General features: G+C 31.8%; 3 protein-coding genes across 6 annotated transcripts; 1 reads left to right on the forward strand and 2 right to left on the reverse strand.

The window, feature by feature from the left end:
* The first annotated feature begins 36 nt into the window (after positions 1 to 36).
* Positions 37 to 3,190, forward strand: LOC117215676 (tumor suppressor candidate 3). The gene is made up of 8 exons (XM_033462072.1): positions 37 to 195; positions 460 to 638; positions 717 to 834; positions 1,379 to 1,519; positions 1,897 to 2,037; positions 2,105 to 2,255; positions 2,608 to 2,773; positions 2,980 to 3,190. Exons 1-8 carry the CDS (start codon positions 103 to 105, stop codon positions 2,993 to 2,995), a joined length of 1,005 nt encoding a protein of 334 aa, XP_033317963.1. The 5' UTR covers positions 37 to 102; the 3' UTR covers positions 2,996 to 3,190.
* A 168-nt stretch (positions 3,191 to 3,358) lies between these two features.
* On the reverse strand, positions 3,359 to 7,943 carry LOC117215693 (polyprenol reductase). Its single transcript, XM_033462096.1, has 8 exons — positions 7,557 to 7,943; positions 6,398 to 6,500; positions 5,953 to 6,072; positions 5,117 to 5,210; positions 4,508 to 4,656; positions 4,068 to 4,256; positions 3,684 to 3,979; positions 3,359 to 3,611 (listed from the first exon to the last, which is right to left on the reverse strand). The coding sequence occupies exons 1-8, from the start codon at positions 7,941 to 7,943 to the stop codon at positions 3,519 to 3,521; spliced, it is 1,431 nt and encodes a 476-aa protein (XP_033317987.1). The 3' UTR covers positions 3,359 to 3,518.
* A 2,065-nt stretch (positions 7,944 to 10,008) lies between these two features.
* LOC117215675 (TNF receptor-associated factor 6-like) lies at positions 10,009 to 13,040 on the reverse strand. Of its 4 annotated transcripts, none has more exons than XM_033462067.1 (6): positions 12,224 to 12,296; positions 11,698 to 11,759; positions 11,357 to 11,487; positions 10,932 to 11,241; positions 10,713 to 10,861; positions 10,009 to 10,623 (listed from the first exon to the last, which is right to left on the reverse strand). In XM_033462067.1, exons 1-6 carry the CDS (start codon positions 12,279 to 12,281, stop codon positions 10,026 to 10,028), a joined length of 1,308 nt encoding a protein of 435 aa, XP_033317958.1. In that variant the 5' UTR covers positions 12,282 to 12,296; the 3' UTR covers positions 10,009 to 10,025. The 4 variants fall into 4 exon arrangements, with proteins under 4 accessions (XP_033317958.1, XP_033317961.1, XP_033317960.1 ...); XM_033462070.1 differs by lacking the exon at positions 12,224 to 12,296 and adding an exon at positions 12,939 to 13,040 and having other exon boundaries at positions 10,026 to 10,623; XM_033462069.1 differs by lacking the exon at positions 12,224 to 12,296 and adding an exon at positions 12,752 to 12,928 and having other exon boundaries at positions 10,026 to 10,623.
* Between the last annotated feature and the right edge of the window lie 7,869 nt (positions 13,041 to 20,909).

The raw sequence follows: 20,909 nt of genomic DNA on the forward strand, positions 1-20,909 counted from the left end.
TTGCCACGTCGTATTGTATAGACCAATAAGATTCGTACATTATCTGCATAGCTGTAACGTGCTTGTAGTAGAAGATTATTTGTATTTGTACTATATTAATTTATGCTGTTTGTAATGGATTTTAAAACAAGTATTATACTGTTGGGACTTATTTTAAGTTTAAATCATGTTTATGGGCAATACAGGATGAAAAATGTGAGAATTTAATTACTTTGTTGCAATTGTTATACATATGGAAATGACAAATTAGTTTTGCAATTTCTTAAATTCGATCCATTTCAAAAATGATCAATGAAACAATTATGATAATATTAGAACGTTATTATTAATGCACTTTAACAATTTTACGCAATATACAAGTTTTCAACATAACAAAAATATGTTTAACCTTCAATCACTCAAAATTTACTTAAATTTTAATTTTCTTATATTTAATATAAGTAAAATAATGTATTTCAGACTCCTGGCTCTTCATTGTCAGACCGAGTACAGCAGTTATCAGAATTAGCTCTCACGAGACCTGTGATTAAGTTCAATGGGGCAAAATTTAAAGAATATGTTAAAACTACACCAAGAAATTATTCTGTTGTTGTAATGTTTACAGCTATGGCACCTCAAAGACAATGCCACATATGCAGGTAATTTTAATGTTAATTTATCTTCAAACTTTATTACATTTAATGTTAATTAGCCTTTTTATATTTTTACTTTATCAGGCATGCAAACGATGAATTTGTAATAGTAGCGAATTCATTCAGATATTTACAATCTCATTCAAAGAAGTTGTTCTTTGCGTCTGTAGATTTTGATGAAGGATCTGATGTTTTTCAAATGGTATGCAATACATCTATGCTTATACAGGTTATCCCAGAAGGAAACTAAATCATTTTCATAGTATATTTGATAGGTTATTCTGAATCATAAAAATCATATATATTAATAGAAACAGGGACCAATACTTAAAGGACTTATAGTACTTATAGTATTCATTAAGAAGAGTAAAAAATATCTAATCGGTCTCCTTTTGATAGTAATGCTTTTAACATAAAATCGATTTTTATTATTTATTATGCTTCCATATCATGATCATATTTTACTTCTGACATAGAAGAATTGGAAATATTAGTTCAAGGTTGTAATAAGGTTGTATACAAGATTATTAACATCAATGAAGATTACTCCATAAACTCAAACTGTGGTAATTGATAATGTCGCAAAGTGAATAACAATTATCTCAAAAAAACATAAACCAAGTCTCACTATATATGACCTTGATTCAGAATAATCTATTAAACACATGGTGGAATTTTTGCCTGTGACACTCTATATATATAGGAATATAATACATGAGAAATAAAAGTAAATGTATTTACAATAGATGCGATTAAATACTGCACCAGTATATATGCATTTTCCACCAAAAGGCAAACCAAAACCTGCAGATACTATGGACATTCAAAGAGTAGGATTTGCAGCAGAAGCAATTGCAAAGTGGATATCTGAACGTACTGATATTCAGGTATTTATATACAGGGTAGTTGGTAACTAGTGGTACAAGCGGAAAGGGGGTGATTCTATGCGAAAAAAGAAGTCGAAAATATAGAATAAAAATTTTTTTTTTTAGTTTTTTTAAATTTTTCCATCGAGACAACGATCTACAGTGAGATCCGTTATAACGAGACGTGATAAAGTGCACGCTTACCGAGCGAAAATTCAAAGTCGATTTTCTCGAAAACAAAGCCTCAAACGAAAAATGTTTATTCTATATTTTCGACTTCTTTCTTTGCGTAAAATCACCCCCTTTCCGCTTGTACCACAAGTTACCAACCACCCTGTATATATGTATGAGTATTTAATCAGTAAGAATCATATTAACATGTTCAAAATGTGTTATAGATTAGAGTACTTAGACCACCGAACTATTCTGGCACAGTGGCAATAATAATGTTGCTAGTACTTATTGGAGGATTTTTATACCTGAGGCGTAACAATTTAGATTTCATTTATAATAAAACAATTTGGGGTCTTGGTGCATTGGTAATAGTCATGGTATAAATATATTTATTGAAATGACAATTTATCTTCTAATGTTTTTTTAAAACAGTTCTTTACGCTTACAATGATATCTGGACAAATGTGGAATCATATAAGAGGTCCACCTTTCATACATAGATCACCCAGTGGAAACGTAGCTTACATACATGCTTCTTCTCAAGGCCAATTTATTTTAGAAACATACATTGTTATGATTTTGAGTATCCTTTTTATTAAAGTGTGTAAGTGATTCATAAAATAAATTTTAATCTAGTTTAACCCTTAGGCATTTGTTAAACAAATATAGTATTATATATGGTGTTTAATCAAGTAATACAAAAATCGAAGTTTTTACTAAATCATCAAACATTTTCTATTTTTGAAAAACTATATTAAATTTCAATAAGGTCTATTTCTTTTATTTCATAAAGGATTAATGCCAAAATTCGACAATCGTAAATATTCAACAGTGAAATGTTATGGTTTGTGTACTATACAGTTGTTATGACCTTACCATGGCTTTCTCAATGCATAGATATATAGCTAATATTTTTCTTAACAAAATGTAATAAGATGGAGCAGTGGTATTGGGTATGATATTAATGACTGAAGCCGCTTTACGTAAAGGTGATGTAAAAAAGCGACGAATATTCGCAGCAATAGGCGCTGGATTAGTCGCTATCTTCTTTAGTTTGCTGTTATCAATATTTAGGAACAAAGTACAGGGCTATCCGTACAGGTAAATAAAATATTTTTAATTTGTATTTTATTCTTAATTGATAAAATATTTCCATGTTGGTGTATATTAATATATTTATAAAAACATTAATTATTGTGATGTATGCAAAAATTCTGAATAAATATATCAATATACTCCACTTTTAATATTTTTCTAAGAATTACTATTATTTCGTATCTCAGAGAGGATTAAATTATTTGTTTCAGCTTACTGTTCAAGTGAAAGAATAAATAAATACACAAGAACTCAATATTTGTATATATTGCAAAGAAAATTTCGCACTTATTTGTCAATATTAAAAATTAGGATACAAATAATAAATAAATACTTTAGCTTTAATTATTGTTAAAGTGTTGTATTTTGATCATAATTTACATTTGTTTGTACGTAATGTAAAATAAATTAATATTTAAAATCTTATTTGTTTTATTATTGTCTTAAGTCACATCAATTACACAAGATCATTAGCGGCTGGAGATATTATGAGGATATAACATGTGAGAACTATGAGAAAATAGTGATGGTGTAGACTTGCAGGTTTATGTGGACTTAGAACTACCAGAGCCACACTGAAGTAAGCATATATTGCTTAATATAATTTATTTCAAATGTTATAAAAAGATATACATTATTAACAAGATATAACTACTTCACTTCTTTCATTTAATTATAATATTGCTTCGTAAAATATAATTAAGATTTCTGTAATAACATTATATGTATAATAAATAGAATTTTGTCATACTTAAAAAATATAAGGAAGTAGAATTCTTCGTGACTTTGGATAATTTTTAAATGTTTGTATATACCATTTGTGAGTCAGTACAGCAGTAACAGTCTAAAATAAAAGAAAGAAATTATTAATTCAAAGTTACATACATACTTTAAAAATGTTATATAATATTTTTACCTGATTAATTATTACCCAAAGTGTAATATAATGAAAATTAGTACTTTGCCATAAGATAATAGAAAGTAGTATATAAATAATTATCTCTGTAAATTGCAATGAGCCTGATATATAGTCAAACAGACCACCATGTGGTATTTTATATGCTGTGGAAGTAATCTTTCTATCTTTATTATATCGTAAGTTACTAAGAATAAAATTTGTCCTGAGTTGTACATATGATGATAGTACACAAATAATAGCACATATTAATTGTAAATATGTAATTCTTCTCCAGGAAAAGTTTCCTTCTGAACCTATATGAGGAACATGCAGCTTTAAAAAAAATTGGCCTCAATTGATTAAAAACAAATTTTAATCTGATATTTATAAGTGTTTAATTACCTTCAACAAAACCATCAGATTCACCTATGATACATACCAAAGATCCTATGTAATGTATGTATCCCAATAAATAATGGCTAATATTCATCATATTATCACTAAAGATACTTACAAAATGTGTTTCATAAAATCGTTTCCAGCAGTGTAAAGTTAAAACCAGAGTTGCTATAAATGTACTTTCTGGTGATACTGCAAAACATTTGTTAAATGAAATGCTTACTGATAAAAGATATTTTTTATTAGTCTTTTACGCCTAATTTTTACGCCTAATAATCTACGCTTAAATGCTCCGTCGTCATTCACATACCGATACACGTATTTCTTTTAATCAAGTCAATTCTCGAATTTATTTCTCTTTCAATTTTCGGCGATTTATTTTCGAGCACTTATCCAGGGTTTAATAAGTAAATTTAAAATTCAATAGCATCTAAGTATTTTACCTAGTGCTTGTCTGAATGATCCCAAACATATATCTAATATCCATATAACATTTTTGGAACTATTACCCGTCCATAAAAATTTACAAATTATCAAATATAAGACATAGCTTGAAAGAGGTGCAGCCAAAACATAAAAATGTTTAAACCATCTAAAATGTTATAAATGATTACTTTTCTAAAAATATTGTAATAAACTAATAATATATTGATGAATTTGTTGAAAAGCTACTTTCTCAGTTGATGGGATTTGAATGGAACTTTTTCTAATCACTTTGTTGTGACGTACATATAAGAAGAAAAATAATATGCGAATGCATGTATTAATATTGTTCATGAATATGCTAACAATATTTCTTTCTTAATTAAATTATCGACTGTTAAATATCATAAATGTATATAATGTGCTTAATCTAACTGACGCCTATTAATATCAGCAGTACTTTATTTTTTCTTAAAATCAGTAGGGTTCATCCAATCTTTTTTATTATTTTTCTTGTTATATGTACGTCACAACAAAATGATTAAAATGTGTCCCGTTCAAATTCATGGGTTCTTCAGAAAATTGGCCAGTATATTAATTAATTAATGTATTATATTATTATTACTCACCTTTTAGGTACTTCTGCATTCTTAATTATTGATTGATAATTAATGGAGTATTTACCGTAACGAAAAGAACGAGTTATCAAAACGGGCAGGTAGGCTTCCATAGAAATGAGTAATAGTCCAAGAATACCCGTAAATAACGAAGCAAAAATAAATATAATACGTATAATATTTATTTGCATTTTATTTTAATTCTTACTGACAAAGTAAATGTAACACTGTCTGTATTCTGATACGTCTGCTACTACTTATTTGTTCCACTAAACCCACTTTCGTACAAGTTAATATACTGGAACAAAGTACATATGTATATTTATGTATATAAGTATGATGGCAACTATATACATATGTATTATTGTTATCTAATCAATATTTCATAGCTATGCACTGTAATGGAACTGTTTGAATAATTATTGTATGTACAAGGAGTATAGTTGAGGAGCACTTATTGGCTCCTCATTTTCATTAATCTCACAAAAAATTGTTTAAAACAAAGGATCAGTGTCGATTTGGTTACGAACTACAATAAAAAAATTTGCTTGATTTTTGCAAATGGCACTATATATTCTTAACTTGATAGAGTTATAGCTGACTCCAAAATGAATTCAATGATTCTACTAAACTATGACTTTCACATTATTTTGAGTTCAGAAATTTTGACTTCTATGGTTAGAAACATCAATGTGGAAAATTATTTTATTTATTCATATCTTTTATTTTTTTATTTCTTGATTTTTCATTCTTTCACAGACCTATTGGAAGTGTTACATATTACTTACTGTGCTTGATTCTGACCCGTATCTTAATTATACGGCAGACATACGGATGAAAAATAATACCTGCCACATTTGCAGGCGACACGATAATCCTTGCCTCGCACAACAATGCCACCGAAGATTCAGGAACTACAAAAAACGCGTAGACAACATAGCCATCCGACTTAACCATAAGAACTGATCCTGTATTTAAAGGGTTATGCATTTAATTCAGAAGTAACTTAATTACCCGTGTTCGCGAAAACATGTGGGTATGGCAATAGTGTAACATATACGCTTGTAGTGTTGTTAGAATTAGCCGAGAAGGCAGAGCGATTTAGATGTCGACGAAGGAGTTTAAATTTGACGTCACATAAAGAGAATACAGTCCCTGAAAAAACGAGCCTCACGTTTTCACCCTCGGATAAAAAAAAGGCAGATATACTGACTAACTAGTCGAAACTCTAAACTCAGCATGGAAAATAAATTAAGAATTTACAGAACAATAATAAAACCAATTTGGACGTACGGAATACCACTAACAGGGACAGCAGTAATGAGCCACATAAACTAGGGTCGCTGTAGTGGTCAATGTCCCATGGTATGTCAGAAAGAAAGATATACGCAAAGACCTAGAAATACCAACAAATAAAGACAGCAAATTCCTAAGAGGAATTGATTGTAAATACTTTAAGATAAGATAAAAATAGTATTATCTAAAGTTAGTGTTCTACTTGTCCATTATAGCATACTGTGCAAAACGGCATATTATTGTTGAATTTATTTACTACATAATTTCATTTGTTTCATAAAATAATTTTTCAATAGGGACTAATCAATAATTTATAGGGACTAATTTATAGGGACTAATTTAATAGGGATAAAGAAACTATACGTGATCGTAAGCATTCAGGCCGCTCATCATTACACAGGAGCTCAAGAACGTATCTGCGATTTCATTCCAGTTTTTTGCAAAACTTATTAGTCAATAATGCTTCACAAGACAAGATGATTTAAAGGATTGCGTATGTCGATGATTATGGGAACTAGCGGCGGAAGCATCTGACGAAGATATACAAAAACTCGTATAATGTTACGATAAATGTACAGTGCTATATATACTAAAGTTACGAATCAAAAAATCTTTTTAAAATGCATTTTTATTGCTGTTATTTCAAAGGAGGTATTACTTTTTGGTACTCGTACATAATACCATTTGCAAAAGTCAAGGTAACCTTGACGTTTTATTGAAACAGCAATTCTTTTCGTAAAGTTATTGGAAATGCCATAAAAATGATGGATACTCTAAGACTATACATTATACACCCTGTATAAAAATTGATGATTTTTCACTATGTCGTAAAGCTTTTTAGAGTTTGAACAACTTTTTGCTATACATATAATTATAGACTCGACTTCAGACACTTCCGAGACATTTGTAAAAAACTGCAGGTACCACTGTAGTGTATTTCTGCTTATAATTGTGCGTCTATTTGACCGCATACGTCAGTTTGGTTGTCGCTTATCTTCTGTTTGTAACTGTGAGTCGGACGAATATAAAGGATCCGTGCACAATGTATACATCCAAGGATGCAACAAATGTCTATTATATTTATTTATTATTTATTATTACTTAGTCCGTGACTTTCGGCTCTGGACGAACTTTCGGTTTTACATCTCGTATCTACTTCGCTTCTCATATATCTACCTCCCCTCTTATCCACTCTATTATATTGCACTCCCTTAATTATTTTGTCTCTAAAACTATGGCAACTTTTGGGCTTTTGCCTCCTTGCTGTGCTTCCGTATTGTCGTTCCTCCTCGTCTTGTATTGCCCTTCTCTTCTCCATTATTGTTTTTAGTTCTGTTAGTCCTTCTCCAGTCTCGTTTAGTATTTTTTCTGTGTCTTTTGGTCCTCCCGTTATTTCGCATTCTTCTATTACATGTCCCAGGTCTTCTTCTTTCCTTTTACATAGCCTGAATCTTTTTTCTCCTTCTTCTTTCCAGTATCCCCTTGCTTTGGTCTCGTTTCTACATCTAAATCTTGCTAATATTTTTCTGTCCTTCCATTTCATCCTCCCTTTAAGTATTTTGGTAACTCTTCTTTGGCAATTTTTCTATAATGTATGTTATATTTGAATTCCCTTATCCTTTTCCCCCTCTCTTCTGCTTCTCTCTGTCTTTTTTCTTCTATAATTTGGTCTACTGTCATCTTTTCTTGCTATTTTTTTGCTTTCATCCGAGTTCCTCCATTTCTTACCTCTTCTAGTCTCCTCTTGTTCTTTCTTTTTTTCGAAAACTACTATCTTGGTCTTTTCGCTGTTCAGTTCTAATTCGGTTTCCTTTAAAAATTTTTTGAATCACTCTCACAAAATCGAATATAATACCGCGTTTCGCGTATTCGTTTCTCACTAATTCTACAACACAACAACACGGCCACGATAAATTCAACTCTGACAGCATTTTCCACGCTCATTTTTCCCTTAATATACCTTGGTAACGCTCACAACACTCCTTGACAAGATTAACATATTTTGACAACGTTTATAAACAATTACCCCTCACGCCACGTCCTTCCCTGACGTCACACCATCCCACATATCCTTTAGCTGCTCTTCTCTATCCGTCATCAGCACAATATTGTCTGCATATGTCAATTGACCATACCTTTCTTTCTCCTACCACTATGCCCCCAGCTTGTCGTTTCCTTAATTCTTCTCAAATGTCTATTATAATTCACTTAAAGATGAAAATCATCAATGTGTTGGGTTTGGGGTAGATCTTTAAATCTATCGTAATATCATTTTATGCCGTTTGCATATAATAATAAATTAATTATAAAAATAATAGGCAAATGAATAATTGATATTATTTTACGAGATAAAGTAATCGTTATTATTTTGTCCGTTTTGAGATATTGATAAGTATTGTCGGACGCCACGAGGCGGTCGGATTGGAAAATTTATCCTAATCATAAAATTAATACATTGATTATATTCGTTTTTAATTGAATTTAATTGAAACAGACATTTCTTGCAGCCTCTCATATACATTGTGCACAGGATTTTTACGCTCGTCCAAACAGAACGTCTCGGTTACAAACAGAAGATAAACGGCCGGCGATCAAACTGGCGTATATAATACCACGGCGGATAGCCATAGGCAGAAATATACTGTAGTGATATCAGCAGTTTTTTACGAATGCTTGGAAATTAAACGGGACTGGTGGTTATGTGCATAAGGGAAAATTCACAAGGTTGATTTCTATAACATATTCAAAAATTATCGACGTCGGGAAGGACGGAACAGTCCTATAAGGTCACTAAATTTTTAATTAATTGGTATATTTAAAGGTATATGTCCGCTACTGTATGTACATATCTAAAATACATTGTTATATGTTTCTGAGATCTCGAGGAAAAATATTTTAAGTATAATACATATATATGTGAATTAGAAGTTTTATTTCAATTAAATATTTGTAGACAAATAGAATTAATTTGATCACATTACAGGACGGATTACAGTTCCTTACAAAACACGCATAATTACATCTTACACGCACTTACATACATCTAAAGTGAATTAAAGATTGTATTCAATATTTATAAAAAGGCAACAGATTTTTACATTAAAATAAATATATTTCTTTTCAGCACAACTTTAAGACATTCAATCGAATCAAGTGCGTACTTTTCGATAAAAATGCAAATTTATATGATTCTGAATGGATGCGTTTCGGATTTAAACTTTACTTTAGGAAACAAAATTATAGCCTTCTTTTTTGTGTCATTTATTAGTTTTCGACCTTTAACTTCAGGAATGTAGCGGTTCAAAAATTGAGCGTTTTTAGTGTAATTTACACTCTGAGTTACTTTGCCATTTTGTCTTCTATTTGACAATGAGTTCAATGAGTGGAATCGTTGGTTGTGTAAAAATGCACCTGAATGTGTAATATTACTCAAGTTTCAGGTTAAATGATACGCATTTGTGCCAAATCGAAGTTTTAAAGAATGAATGATTGAATTGAATGAATGAAAGAATGAATGAATTTTTACTTGTTATATTAACATAAGGATGGAAATTTCTAGTAAATTTCTTAAAAATGGCTCTAATTTTAGACAAGGAAAAAAACCAATGTCACAAACATTTTTAAATTATATTGATATTTTAAATTTATCATACACATGAACTTCTATCCTGAAAATTAAACAATCATTTTCCAAAAAATCAGATAAATCTCGTATTCGCACAAATTCTGTATAACCAAAACTGCGCTTATTGAGTTCACATATTGGTTTTCTAAATGCTTCAAGATCTGGTCTTGATGAAGTTATTTCTCGTATATCTTTCTCCCGATTATCTGGGTGAACCAAAACAAAGTACATTGTTCCATTGAATGGCCAATCTAGACCATCATCATTTTCTGACTTCATTATATGCAGAAGGAGTGACAGAGATTCAGGATCTTTAGAAGATATATTAATTCTAGCACAAATCTTGTAACCATTAGGGCTCGTATAAAAGCCAGGACTATAAAACATTTTTAACGAATCATTCATCATGGTTTCAAGTTTCTCATGAAAACAATGTAATCTCCAAATATAAACTCCATTACAACTACGTAAAGACATTTCTTCCTGGCTAAATCGTAAAGAAGTTTGCAAAGTTGTGAGTTGAGTTTTGTAATTAGAAATGCTTATAGATAGTTCCTTGTTTTCTTGTTCCAGCACCACTATCCTTTCATATAGATTCCTAACAGAGGATAATATATTTAATTACAATAAAGTATTTAACATGCCCTATAGAAAGTTTTTATATAATAGCATGCAAAAAGAATTTACTTTAATAAGTGTTGCCATTCTAATGGTGGTTCGTTTTTTTCTATAGAAGTTGTATTTTTTGGTGGAGGATCCCATAATTTAGATTCTGCAGCTATATTATCAACGTTATTTTTTGAAACAGATAGTTGTGTTAATATGTTCAGGATCATCTATGAAATAGATGGAAAGTCATTTCTATATTGTAACAAAATATGATTGTATCAAATAAAATAAACTAACAATTAAATGGATATTTATATTTCCTTCTAAATGTGCATGTAAATCCTCCTCAGTATGAAAAGTTTTCATGCAACCAACATTCTTAAAGGAACAATAGACAGTTTGTGAATCTGCCAGACTTCTTTTATATGAGCATCCATTTATATGTGCTTCTATATCCATTGGGGACATTTTAATTTCACAGCCAAATTGTTGGTAGAGACAAGGTATTCGTTGTTGTGATATCTCTCTGCTTGTATATAAATCTCTGAATAAATCATTTTCAGATTTTAAACTTTTGCTATCAACTGGACAACAAGCACCTTCTTTTCTAAAATATAAAAATCGGGTTCACAAATGTAAAATATAAATATAACATGTTATATGTATATATACATATTTATGCATGTTACTTTAATATAGCTTAATATAGAAATATAACTTACTGAAGCCAAGTGTATATACATTGCGAACAGAATTTATGACCACAAGATGTTAAAACTGGATCACGCAGCCAAGTTAAACAAATAGGACACTCGAATCTAGGTTCAAGGTATTCTTTCAAAGCATCACCACACTTCATATAATAGTTCAGTTACCAGAATAAATGAAACATAATAGGAGTGTTAACACAAAATGGAAAGCAAAGCCTTTTGAGATGTACATTGTAATAGCAATGCAACAAAATCAGTTTTTTACAGTTTTTAACAACAAAGAAAATGAAATGAAATAAATATTACTAATATCTATAAGTTTAAATACAATAAATATAAATGCACATACGTACGACAATATTTTCTTCAGCTATCTTAACATGATCTTTAAAATTGTCCGACTTGGCCATTTTATCTGTAAGAACTTATAATTTACTATATACACAATAATTATAATCTGCAATATGATACAATTCTATCAGCATAAAAATATATCAGCAAATACGTTATTACTTGCAATTATTAAATTGTAAAAGCAATATAATTTATTTGCAACTATGAATAGTGAAGTTTATACAAGGTATTTCAATTAAATTAAATATCCTAATTATTCTTTCTGCTATTAAAGGTAACAAAAAATTTGCTAAAAACTTAAATGTTTTAAGGCGTGTGTTTGATAATATTTGCTTTTTTATAATGCAATGTTATTAGTTAATAACAAGACAAATTCAATAAATGATTATATCATAATATTGAAGTGTTCTTGTACAAGTAAAACGAATTTAAATTGATACCATATAAAAATAGTAAATTAGCATATTTTGTTACATGTTTGACAGATCAATAAATTTCTACAGAAAGCCATGTATGTAACTCTACCATTAATTAATATTATATTTGTTTTTTCTCCTTTGTTAGCAAATATATAACAACACATTTCGTTATTAGTAAATAATCTTTAAAATGATTTTAGGGACACGTTTTTATCACGATCAAGGTAATAATACATTGCATCTTATAATGAAAAATGTTCAATCTTTAATTTTGTTATGTATTTTTACATTTACATGTGAGATAGTAATTGTTCCTTATGTGATAAAGAATAAACTATTCCACATTTAAAATTGTATTAGGAGATAATATATCTTTCTTTTCTTTAATTTTTTTCTTTAATTTGCGATATTTGGCTAGTAATATTGGTTTAATTCTGAGTGTCCAAATGCGTGCTTTAAATCTATTTAAATTGTTCTTAATCATCTTTTTTCATCTTTAATAGCAACAGAAATAGTTTAAATATCCGATTCGAATGAGGTACTCTGTATGAAACAATTGCATTGTATATGTATATGTATGTATAATAATTTTTATGTACACATATTTGAGATATAACATTATGAAGATACCTACAACTATTGTAAAAGATGATATATTTTCTTCTCTCTTTATAATACAATTTTTTCAAAAATATTTAAGAGTTTGTAGGATTTGTAGCCATTTTTAATTAAATTATGAGTCACTTTTTACAACAAGAGCATGAGAAAAACACTTCGATTATATAAATACGTATCATTAGAAAGGAAATGGGTGTACTCACTCCTATGATTCTGGTTGTTTCTGGGCTAGTGCTGCACCATACGGTCAAGTGCTAAAGGTGGCACATGCAAGCATATACAAGAACCTATAAAAGTATGAATCTGCCCTGTTGAGTTGCACGCTAGCATAGACAAGAACCCATTGAGTTCTACGCTACAAGAACGTATTTTAATTTTACGGTGTATGGCAAAGTTTATATCTGCTTTTCTGTCCGAGATAGGCAAGTATGAGAATAACAAAATCATATGATAATTAAACTAATTGTAAGTTGCCTAAGAAAGAGGAATTAATTGTATTATAATATTTTTTTAGAGAAGAAAAGAGAATATCCTCTTTCAAACGATAATGGATTTATGTAGCGATGCAATAATTTTAATACATTTTCCATACATCATTTAGATTTAACATCAACTCTTGGCACTCTGCATGTTAATCGTACTGGCATGAATATTTTTTTATCGCCGCATGGAACTATTATATTATCTTTTCTTTAGTAAGTACGATCGTGTTTGTTGAGACGAATTTAACGACCTTGCGTATGAGGTCATTTACTGTTGTAAAATGTTATAAATTCGTGAATTCCTAAACAATCAAGTGAGTCAAAGTCGCTAGCTAGTAGCTATTAGCTTCCTGTAAATGCTGTACACAAATATTGAATTTCTTATCTGCCATAATGCTTCTCAAATTGTCAAACATTACTGAATCGTAGAAACTCATTTTAGTTGATATATCTTAGTTGACGTGTTTGAATAGTGAACATGTGTATGATAGTTTCATTTTATTTTGTTTGGTGTTTTGACTTTTTGACTAAATTTCGTTTCTGGGCACCAATATTTTTCGACTTGTTTTGCATCTTTTGATAGTATTCGATAAACAGAGACTATGACATATCACATGTCACACCACACGCGTGACATCACATCCGAAATATAACAGTTTTTAATGTATTTTAGGGACAAAATTCAAATCCATACAGATAAAAGTCTAGTACACATTAAGAATTGTCAGCAGATGTGCATTCACAGTCAATCTATATATGTTGGTCCCGTTTTATGATGAGATTTATGACCCAGTATTTGCTATTGTTGCAAGGAAAGACGAAAGTAGAAAATTTGAAAATACATGCTGTTTGTCGAAATGTCGTTGTCACGTCCCTGCTTCACACGAGCCGTAACGTGAGACAAAAAAGGAATCCGTCATCACTCGCGAATAGTGCGAGCTACAACTTTAGGCAAATAGAATTAGGAATAGAAAGCTTAAGGGAAACAAAGGATATGGCGCGTCTTTTTAATATCGCAATAAATTAACGAACAAATACACAATAACATTATTGAACAAAATTAAGAACTGACCACCGCCTTGAACGCCCTCTCCCCATCACAATACCGAGTACGATTAGCAGACAGCGAGAGTTGAGAGACCACGATCGTCTCACGCAGTATTAGCGGAGACAAGCAATCACGCGCTAAAGGATCAAGTATCGGCATCAGCAAAGGTAACCAAGTGTCAAGGAAAGTACAACTTATCATCAACAGAAATTAATACTGCAAGAAGAATGCAGCAGCAAGGGTTTCTAAAAGGGAAAATCCCAACAATGCGTCCACGAAAACCATATCAGCGGAGAGAAGAAACTCTAATACTTTCAGAATGACACCAACAGAAACGAAGACTGCAAAGATAACTACGTGCCAAAACTCCGCGTTATCATGGGAACAAATTATCACGTGATAATTATCCCATGATAGTTTTAGTATAAATAAGCGTAGCCACTTAGAGTTTAGAAGTCAGTTCAGTTTAGTTTAGCTTTTAGTTTAAGTCAGTCAGACAGTTTAATCAGCTTGCAGCGGAGTTAAGATTTTGGTTTAGTAAAGATTCAGTCAATTCAGTCAGTCAGTTTTCAATTGAGATTCAGTCGCTTTTAGTTCAGTAAAAATTTGGTCAAGAGTTAATAGTTTAGTCGAACAAAGGGTTTAGTAGAGTAGAGAATTGGTCGAGAGTCAATTGTCAACGAATTATACGGTCAGTCTTTGAACAATTATATCATTTAGTGCGATTTTTCCAAAGTGCAATCGACGATACATATAAGCAAGGTGAGAGTCTCAGACATTGTAACATTCTCTTCTTCAATTATTTCGGACTTGTACTATTCGACAGATGTACAATTCGAATGAAATTATTCATTGACCATTATCATCAACAATTAAGAATTATTATTGTACATTTAAGCAGACCCTCTTTAAGAACATTAAACATTTAAAATGACCGTTCGCTGTACTAACTTGTGATCTTGTTGCGAATGAAAGAATCGCTCAGATTACGGTGCCTTCAATAACTGAAGACACCGTAGTGTCTTGTACTGCTGCTAGTAGAAATATCTACTCATCTTTGGGCAAGACTTGCGAAACCACATAAGTTATCCACAGAAAGCACCGTCGTAAATAATCTACTGTTTTGAAATATTTATCCTTGCTTCTTACGTTTTAAATTCAAGATATTAAGAGTAAACCGTTATTCGCTATTGTAATCAGTGATCCGTCACGACCGAAAGAATCGCGTGGATTACAATAATTGAAGATGCTTACGGGTTTTCACACTTCTCTTCCCACTGTTAGCAGAAATATCTGTTCATCTTTGAGCAAGATTTGTGAAGTCACACTGGTTTCCACGAAGCGTATTATTGTTACAAATAATCTTTGTCCATGTTAAATGTCAGGGACAAGAAGGAATCATAGAAGCAAAGACCATAACGGTAAGAAACATGTAGAATGTTGGTTTAAACATTAATTAGCCGCCGAAATTAAAAGTGAAGAAGAGAAAGTTTGAAAGGAATCAGGATTAATCATAGAACAAACAGAAATCTATTTTTTTTCGTTAATCTAAAGCTCCATCGCCAGTAGTTAAGATAATAACTATTATCCCCGTTTCATAACTTGCATAAAGAATTAATAATAGAACCTTGTTACTAAACTTATAACTAAATAACTCAAATAAATCACCAGTTAAGAGGATATCGAAAAGATTTATTTATTCCAAGAAAACTGTAATCCTTCCCTTGCTAGTACTCCCGCACATAGCGCATTAGCCAAAACGTAGAGTTTATTTACCAGTCGTATTGATAGGCTAATTAACGCTACTCATACGGTTATACTAATGAATTAGAACATCAAGGATACAACAGTTTGGGAATTCAAAATAGCCCCGCGCTTTCGAACGGTGCGATAAGTTTTTGAATCCATTCGGTTGCTGCGGAAGTAATTACAGCATAACCTTTTAGAATATTTGGAATGGTGCGCGTTTTAGAAGGCTGCGACAAGTTTCTGAACTTATCCCTCATTCAGTAATGCGAAGGTGTTAAGAGCATGACCTATTGGGATTATCAAAACAGATTTTTTTTATTATTTATCAGATATCATTATTTCATTATATTATATCATTATTTTATTAGATATCAAACACCACTTACATCAGTCAATCAAATTAGTCAGAAACACGTTCAAGCAACCACCATTACAATACAAACTAACGGCAATTACTTCCAGATGTCAGCGGTATATGCACCATCGCGACACAAAATGACATTACAAAAATGGGAACAGTATTTTCAATCTTTAGGTGACAAATACATCGCAGCGGGAGACTTCAATGCAAAGCATACGCTATGGGGCTCAAGCATTAATACACCTCGAGGTAGAACACTAGAAAGATATATTAGAACTAGTAATCTCAACATATTATCCACAGGAAGACCAACAAACTGGCCGACAGATCTAAACAAAACTCCTGACTTGCTTGATTTTGCAGTTATAAAGGGACTAAAAGCAAATAGATTAAAAATTACACCCAGTCTTAGAGCTTAGCTCCGATGATACATAATAATAGAATAAACAAGCAAACCAATACTTTATAACAAACCAGAGTCGCTTTGCAATAAAAACCTTTGCAATAAATGGCAAACATTTAAAGAACTAATCGAGAGCAAAATCAACTGCAATATTCCACTAAAAACACCTGAACACATCGAACAAGCGGTAACAACATTGACCGAAATTATACAAGAAGCAGCATGGGCAACTACTATTTATGAACCAAATAACAGGCAAACAAGAATAATTCCAGAAGACATTCTTGAAAAAATCTGAGAATAAAGGAAAGTGAAAGCAAAATGGCAAAAACATTGAACACATGAAAACGAAAAACATCTGAATAAACTTTTAAAGGAAATAGAAAGTGAAATAAAAGATCATAATGGTAACGAATTTTTAAAATTCATAGAGACACTGTCTGCGCACGAGAATGCCAACTACTCTCTATGGAAAGCCACGAACAAAATAAAGAAACCAATAAAACTAAATCCAGCAATCAGAAAAACAGACAACACATGGGCCAGAAGCAGCGAAAAGCAAGGTGAAGAATTTTCCAACCACCTTTGTGACACATTTACCCCATATAATATTAACAACAGCAAATCCAAATGTCATTTAGACGAAGATGCGCAAAATACTAGTACCCTAACTAACAAGCACTACACCGTATCTAATATAACAGCACAAGAACTTAGAATCATAATCGAGAAAACAAAAAACAATAAAGCACCAAGAATCGACCTAATCAATGGTAAAGTCTTGAAAAACCTTCCCCCGAAAGCAATACGTTTAATCACAATAATATTCAATGCAATTTTATGAATCCAATACTTTCCTAATCTATGGAAGCTAGTACAGATCATAATGTTACCTAAGCCAGCCAAAGACCCACACCAAAATGCATCGCATATTTCTACTCCTATTGATTTTACTACACTTGTCTGTGATTTTAATAATTTTATTAGTTGAATTGAATACAATTTCTGTATTCACCACTATACATCACAGAGTGTGTAAGAAACACTGATTTTTTACACGAACGGTATTTCACAACACGAAGTCTCATAAGATGGAAGATCTACGCTGTATATTCGTCTGTGGTTCCACGTTAGTATGTAACATTACACGTACATATATACAAAATTTGTTCAATTTTTCGATTATGTGGAGAAGTTTATACCCTTCTGTCGGAAATATGCACACACAAATATGAGAATAACAAAATCACGCAATAATTAAACTAACGTAAGAGAGAGAAATTAATTGTGGTGAAATTGCAGGAAAGTTACCTCATCTCCGATTTTGATGATTTAGTAGCTTTATTATTTGTCAGATCATGCCTCGATGCTTTCCTGGGATTTAGACGACGGATTAATTCCATAACTTCCAGGGATGAGAAAGGCTAAATAGGAGGAGACACCTGGAAGGGTGATTGCAAGTATTCAGTTATTTCCGCTGCAATAGTGGAGGAATACGGTTTGAAAACACTAGTTAAGTGACTTGCAAACAAGTTGGCTTTTTGTATACGCGCTCATCCTCCTTGCTGACAGCGAATTGGAGGGATTATTTGCGGAAGACGAGTGAGTTTCCTGGATGCCTTCCATAGTGAGTAGTTGGAGTCAGCTATAGAAGACAGATTAGCAAGATATTTTTGAAAAGTCATTTTTAGAATTTTTAAGGATTTTAGTTAGTTTTCTTGTTGCATTATTTAGCTTATGCTTGTCGTCAGGTGTTCTATGACTTTGCCATACTTTTCTAAGTCTGCGTTTTTCTACGATTTTTTTTATTATGTGATGGGGGTATTCATGTTTATTGATAAAACTCTTAGTAGGTGTGGAAGGGCGAATAGCATTCATTATGCTGGTGTTTAAATATTCCGTGGCTGCTTCTATATCTTCATTTGTTTTTAGGGAAATGAAGGCTGATGTTGAATGATTAAAGACTTCTCTAAAGAGCTGCCAGTTGGTGAGTTAGTTATGAATAAAGCCATTAGGTGGATTTTCGATAATTGTTGAGCTAATTGTTGCAATAACGAGAGGAGTTGATTTGGACAAATATTATTATTATAATAAAGAAGCCAAGTAAATCAGGTATTTTGTTAGTGTCAGTGGACTAGTATATGGGTTCATATGTGGTGAGGTAGTTGAGTCTGTTGGTGTTTATGCTATTCAAGAGATTTTTGCTTCTTACTGTGATAAGTCTGCTGCCCCATTGGGTATGTTTGGCGTTATAGGCTCCTCCAGCTATGAATCTATTGGCCAGGTCTTCGAGGAAGTTATCGAAGTCTTCTTTGGAAATATAATGTCTAGGACAGTATACTGCTGATGTGGTGATTAGACCGTGCAAATCTTCTATCGTTACGTTTGTAGCTTGGAGGTAGTCCGTCTGGAATGGTGGAAGTTCATAGTATTTTATGCTGGTCTTGATGATAATTCCAGTGCCGCCGTGGGGCTTTCCACTGAGATGTTGAGTATGGTAAAAATTATAACTGTTTATTTTCAGATAATTTTTATCGGTGAAGTGAGTTTCAGATATAAGCATTACGTCAATTTCTTGTTGTTTTAGGAAGAGTTCTAGTTTATATTTATGCTGAGCTAGACAGTTGGCATTCCAAACAGCTACATGTACTGGTTTCATTTTACGTCGGGGCCTATTAATTTATCCATGATGAGTGTTAATAATGATAGTAAGTTATTAATTTGTTCTGTTTGTTTACGATTAATTTTTCAAGCATATTGAAGTTATCCGTGTTTTGCGAACCGGGAACACTATTCTGTGAAAGAACACTATAGAGTTTCGGCCTGCTTTGATTTCCTTGAACTACCTGTGTATAGGAGGTTGGAGGAGTAGTGAATTTTTGTGGAATAAGTGGTTAGGCCCTTAACTCTGGCTTTAGGGTACTTATTTTTATACAAGGTCTTGTAGGCTGTGCAACCTCTATAGTTCGCAGGATGCTCTCCTTGATAGAGGATGCACTTCGCAGGAGTTTCTGAAGTGTACTGATCTGTAGAGTGAAGACCTGCACATTTAACACAGCGGGAATTATGGTTACAATATTTCTGTGTATGGCCGTACCTTTGGTGCCTTTTACATTGAACTATCTCTTTTTTTACAAAAGGTGGTTCAATTTTTACTACAGAATTCATTAAACGTTTGATGTCATAGACTTCTTTATTATTTGGCTTTTAAATCAATGAAGAATAAGGATAGCGGGTTTTTTGTGATACTATTGCTAATGTTAGTTACTTCATGGCCATGATTTAAGAGTTCAAACTTCAATTCATCTAAGTTAGCTGGTGGATGTTGCGAAGTACGACATGAAAAGGTCTTTCTTGTTTCAGTTGATATGTGTGGAAATTTGCGTTCAGGGTTTTTAGTAATTTTATTAGTTTTCTATAGGAATCTGGATTAGCCGGCAAAATTTTAACCTGATTATTTTTTATTTTAAATTTGTAATCCTCTTTGTTAACATTTTTCTCGATTGACTTTATCATTATTTGAATGTCGATGACATCATCAATGAAGATTGGTGGGAGAGGAGGATCTTTTTGCGTATGTTGACTTGTTAATGTTTTAACTACGTCCATAGAATCGTCTGTAGGTTCTGATATTGCGAATCTGTTAGAAGTGGTAACATGGCTTGTTGACGATTCGTTCCGACTAGTGTTTACGTTTTTTTTTAACTATATCTAGCTAAATTTTTTTACTGTTGTTTGTGTGGTTTGAGAGATAAGACGGATTATCCTTTTGCCACAGAGGAGATAGAACAGTGCGATTATAGTTTTGCTCATGAGAGCCTGATCGAATTACTTGGGCCATCTTCGATCTAGTTAATTCAAATTGAAATAACTAGTCAAGAGGCTATGATTTGGATTAAAGATTAGAAGTGTCGGATTTTCCACGAGTAAGTTTAGTAAACATTTGGTTTATTTCTGTTTCAATTCACTTTCAACGGAAGGTCGTCACTTATTGTATTGTAAACTTCACTGAGCACTAGACATATGTCTACACGCTTCGGCAGTCGACGACAGAATGGGAGATAGATTAGCAAGATATTTTTGAAAACAGTCGTTTTTATAATTTTCAAGGATTTTAGTTAATTTGCATTA

Source organism: Bombus bifarius, unplaced genomic scaffold (assembly GCF_011952205.1).
Source record: "Bombus bifarius isolate JDL3187 unplaced genomic scaffold, Bbif_JDL3187 scf7180000009770, whole genome shotgun sequence".
NCBI lineage: Eukaryota > Metazoa > Arthropoda > Insecta > Hymenoptera > Apidae > Bombus > Bombus bifarius.

Excerpts from the sequence above, each read along its gene's own strand:
- LOC117215676 (XM_033462072.1), top strand. The coding sequence starts at position 103 with ATGCTGTTTGTAATGGATTTTAAAACAAGTATTATACTGTTGGGACTT. Across the intron at positions 835-1,378 it reads GATCTGATGTTTTTCAAATG|ATGCGATTAAATACTGCACC; the intron begins GTATGCAATACA and ends TATTTACAATAG. Across the intron at positions 2,256-2,607 it reads ATACATTGTTATGATTTTGA|ATGGAGCAGTGGTATTGGGT; the intron begins GTATCCTTTTTA and ends AAATGTAATAAG.
- LOC117215693 (XM_033462096.1), bottom strand. The coding sequence starts at position 7,943 with ATGAAATGGAAGGACAGAAAAATATTAGCAAGATTTAGATGTAGAAAC. Across the intron at positions 4,257-4,507 it reads ATCATTCAGACAAGCACTAG|TATCACCAGAAAGTACATTT; the intron begins GTAAAATACTTA and ends AATGTTTTGCAG. Across the intron at positions 3,612-3,683 it reads TTTGGGTAATAATTAATCAG|ACTGTTACTGCTGTACTGAC; the intron begins GTAAAAATATTA and ends CTTTTATTTTAG.
- LOC117215675 (XM_033462067.1), bottom strand. The coding sequence starts at position 12,281 with ATGTGTTGTTATATATTTGCTAACAAAGGAGAAAAAACAAATATAATA. Across the intron at positions 11,488-11,697 it reads TAGCTGAAGAAAATATTGTC|TGTGGTGATGCTTTGAAAGA; the intron begins GTACGTATGTGC and ends TATTATATGAAG. Across the intron at positions 11,242-11,356 it reads TGTATATACACTTGGCTTCA|AAAAGAAGGTGCTTGTTGTC; the intron begins GTAAGTTATATT and ends TTTATATTTTAG.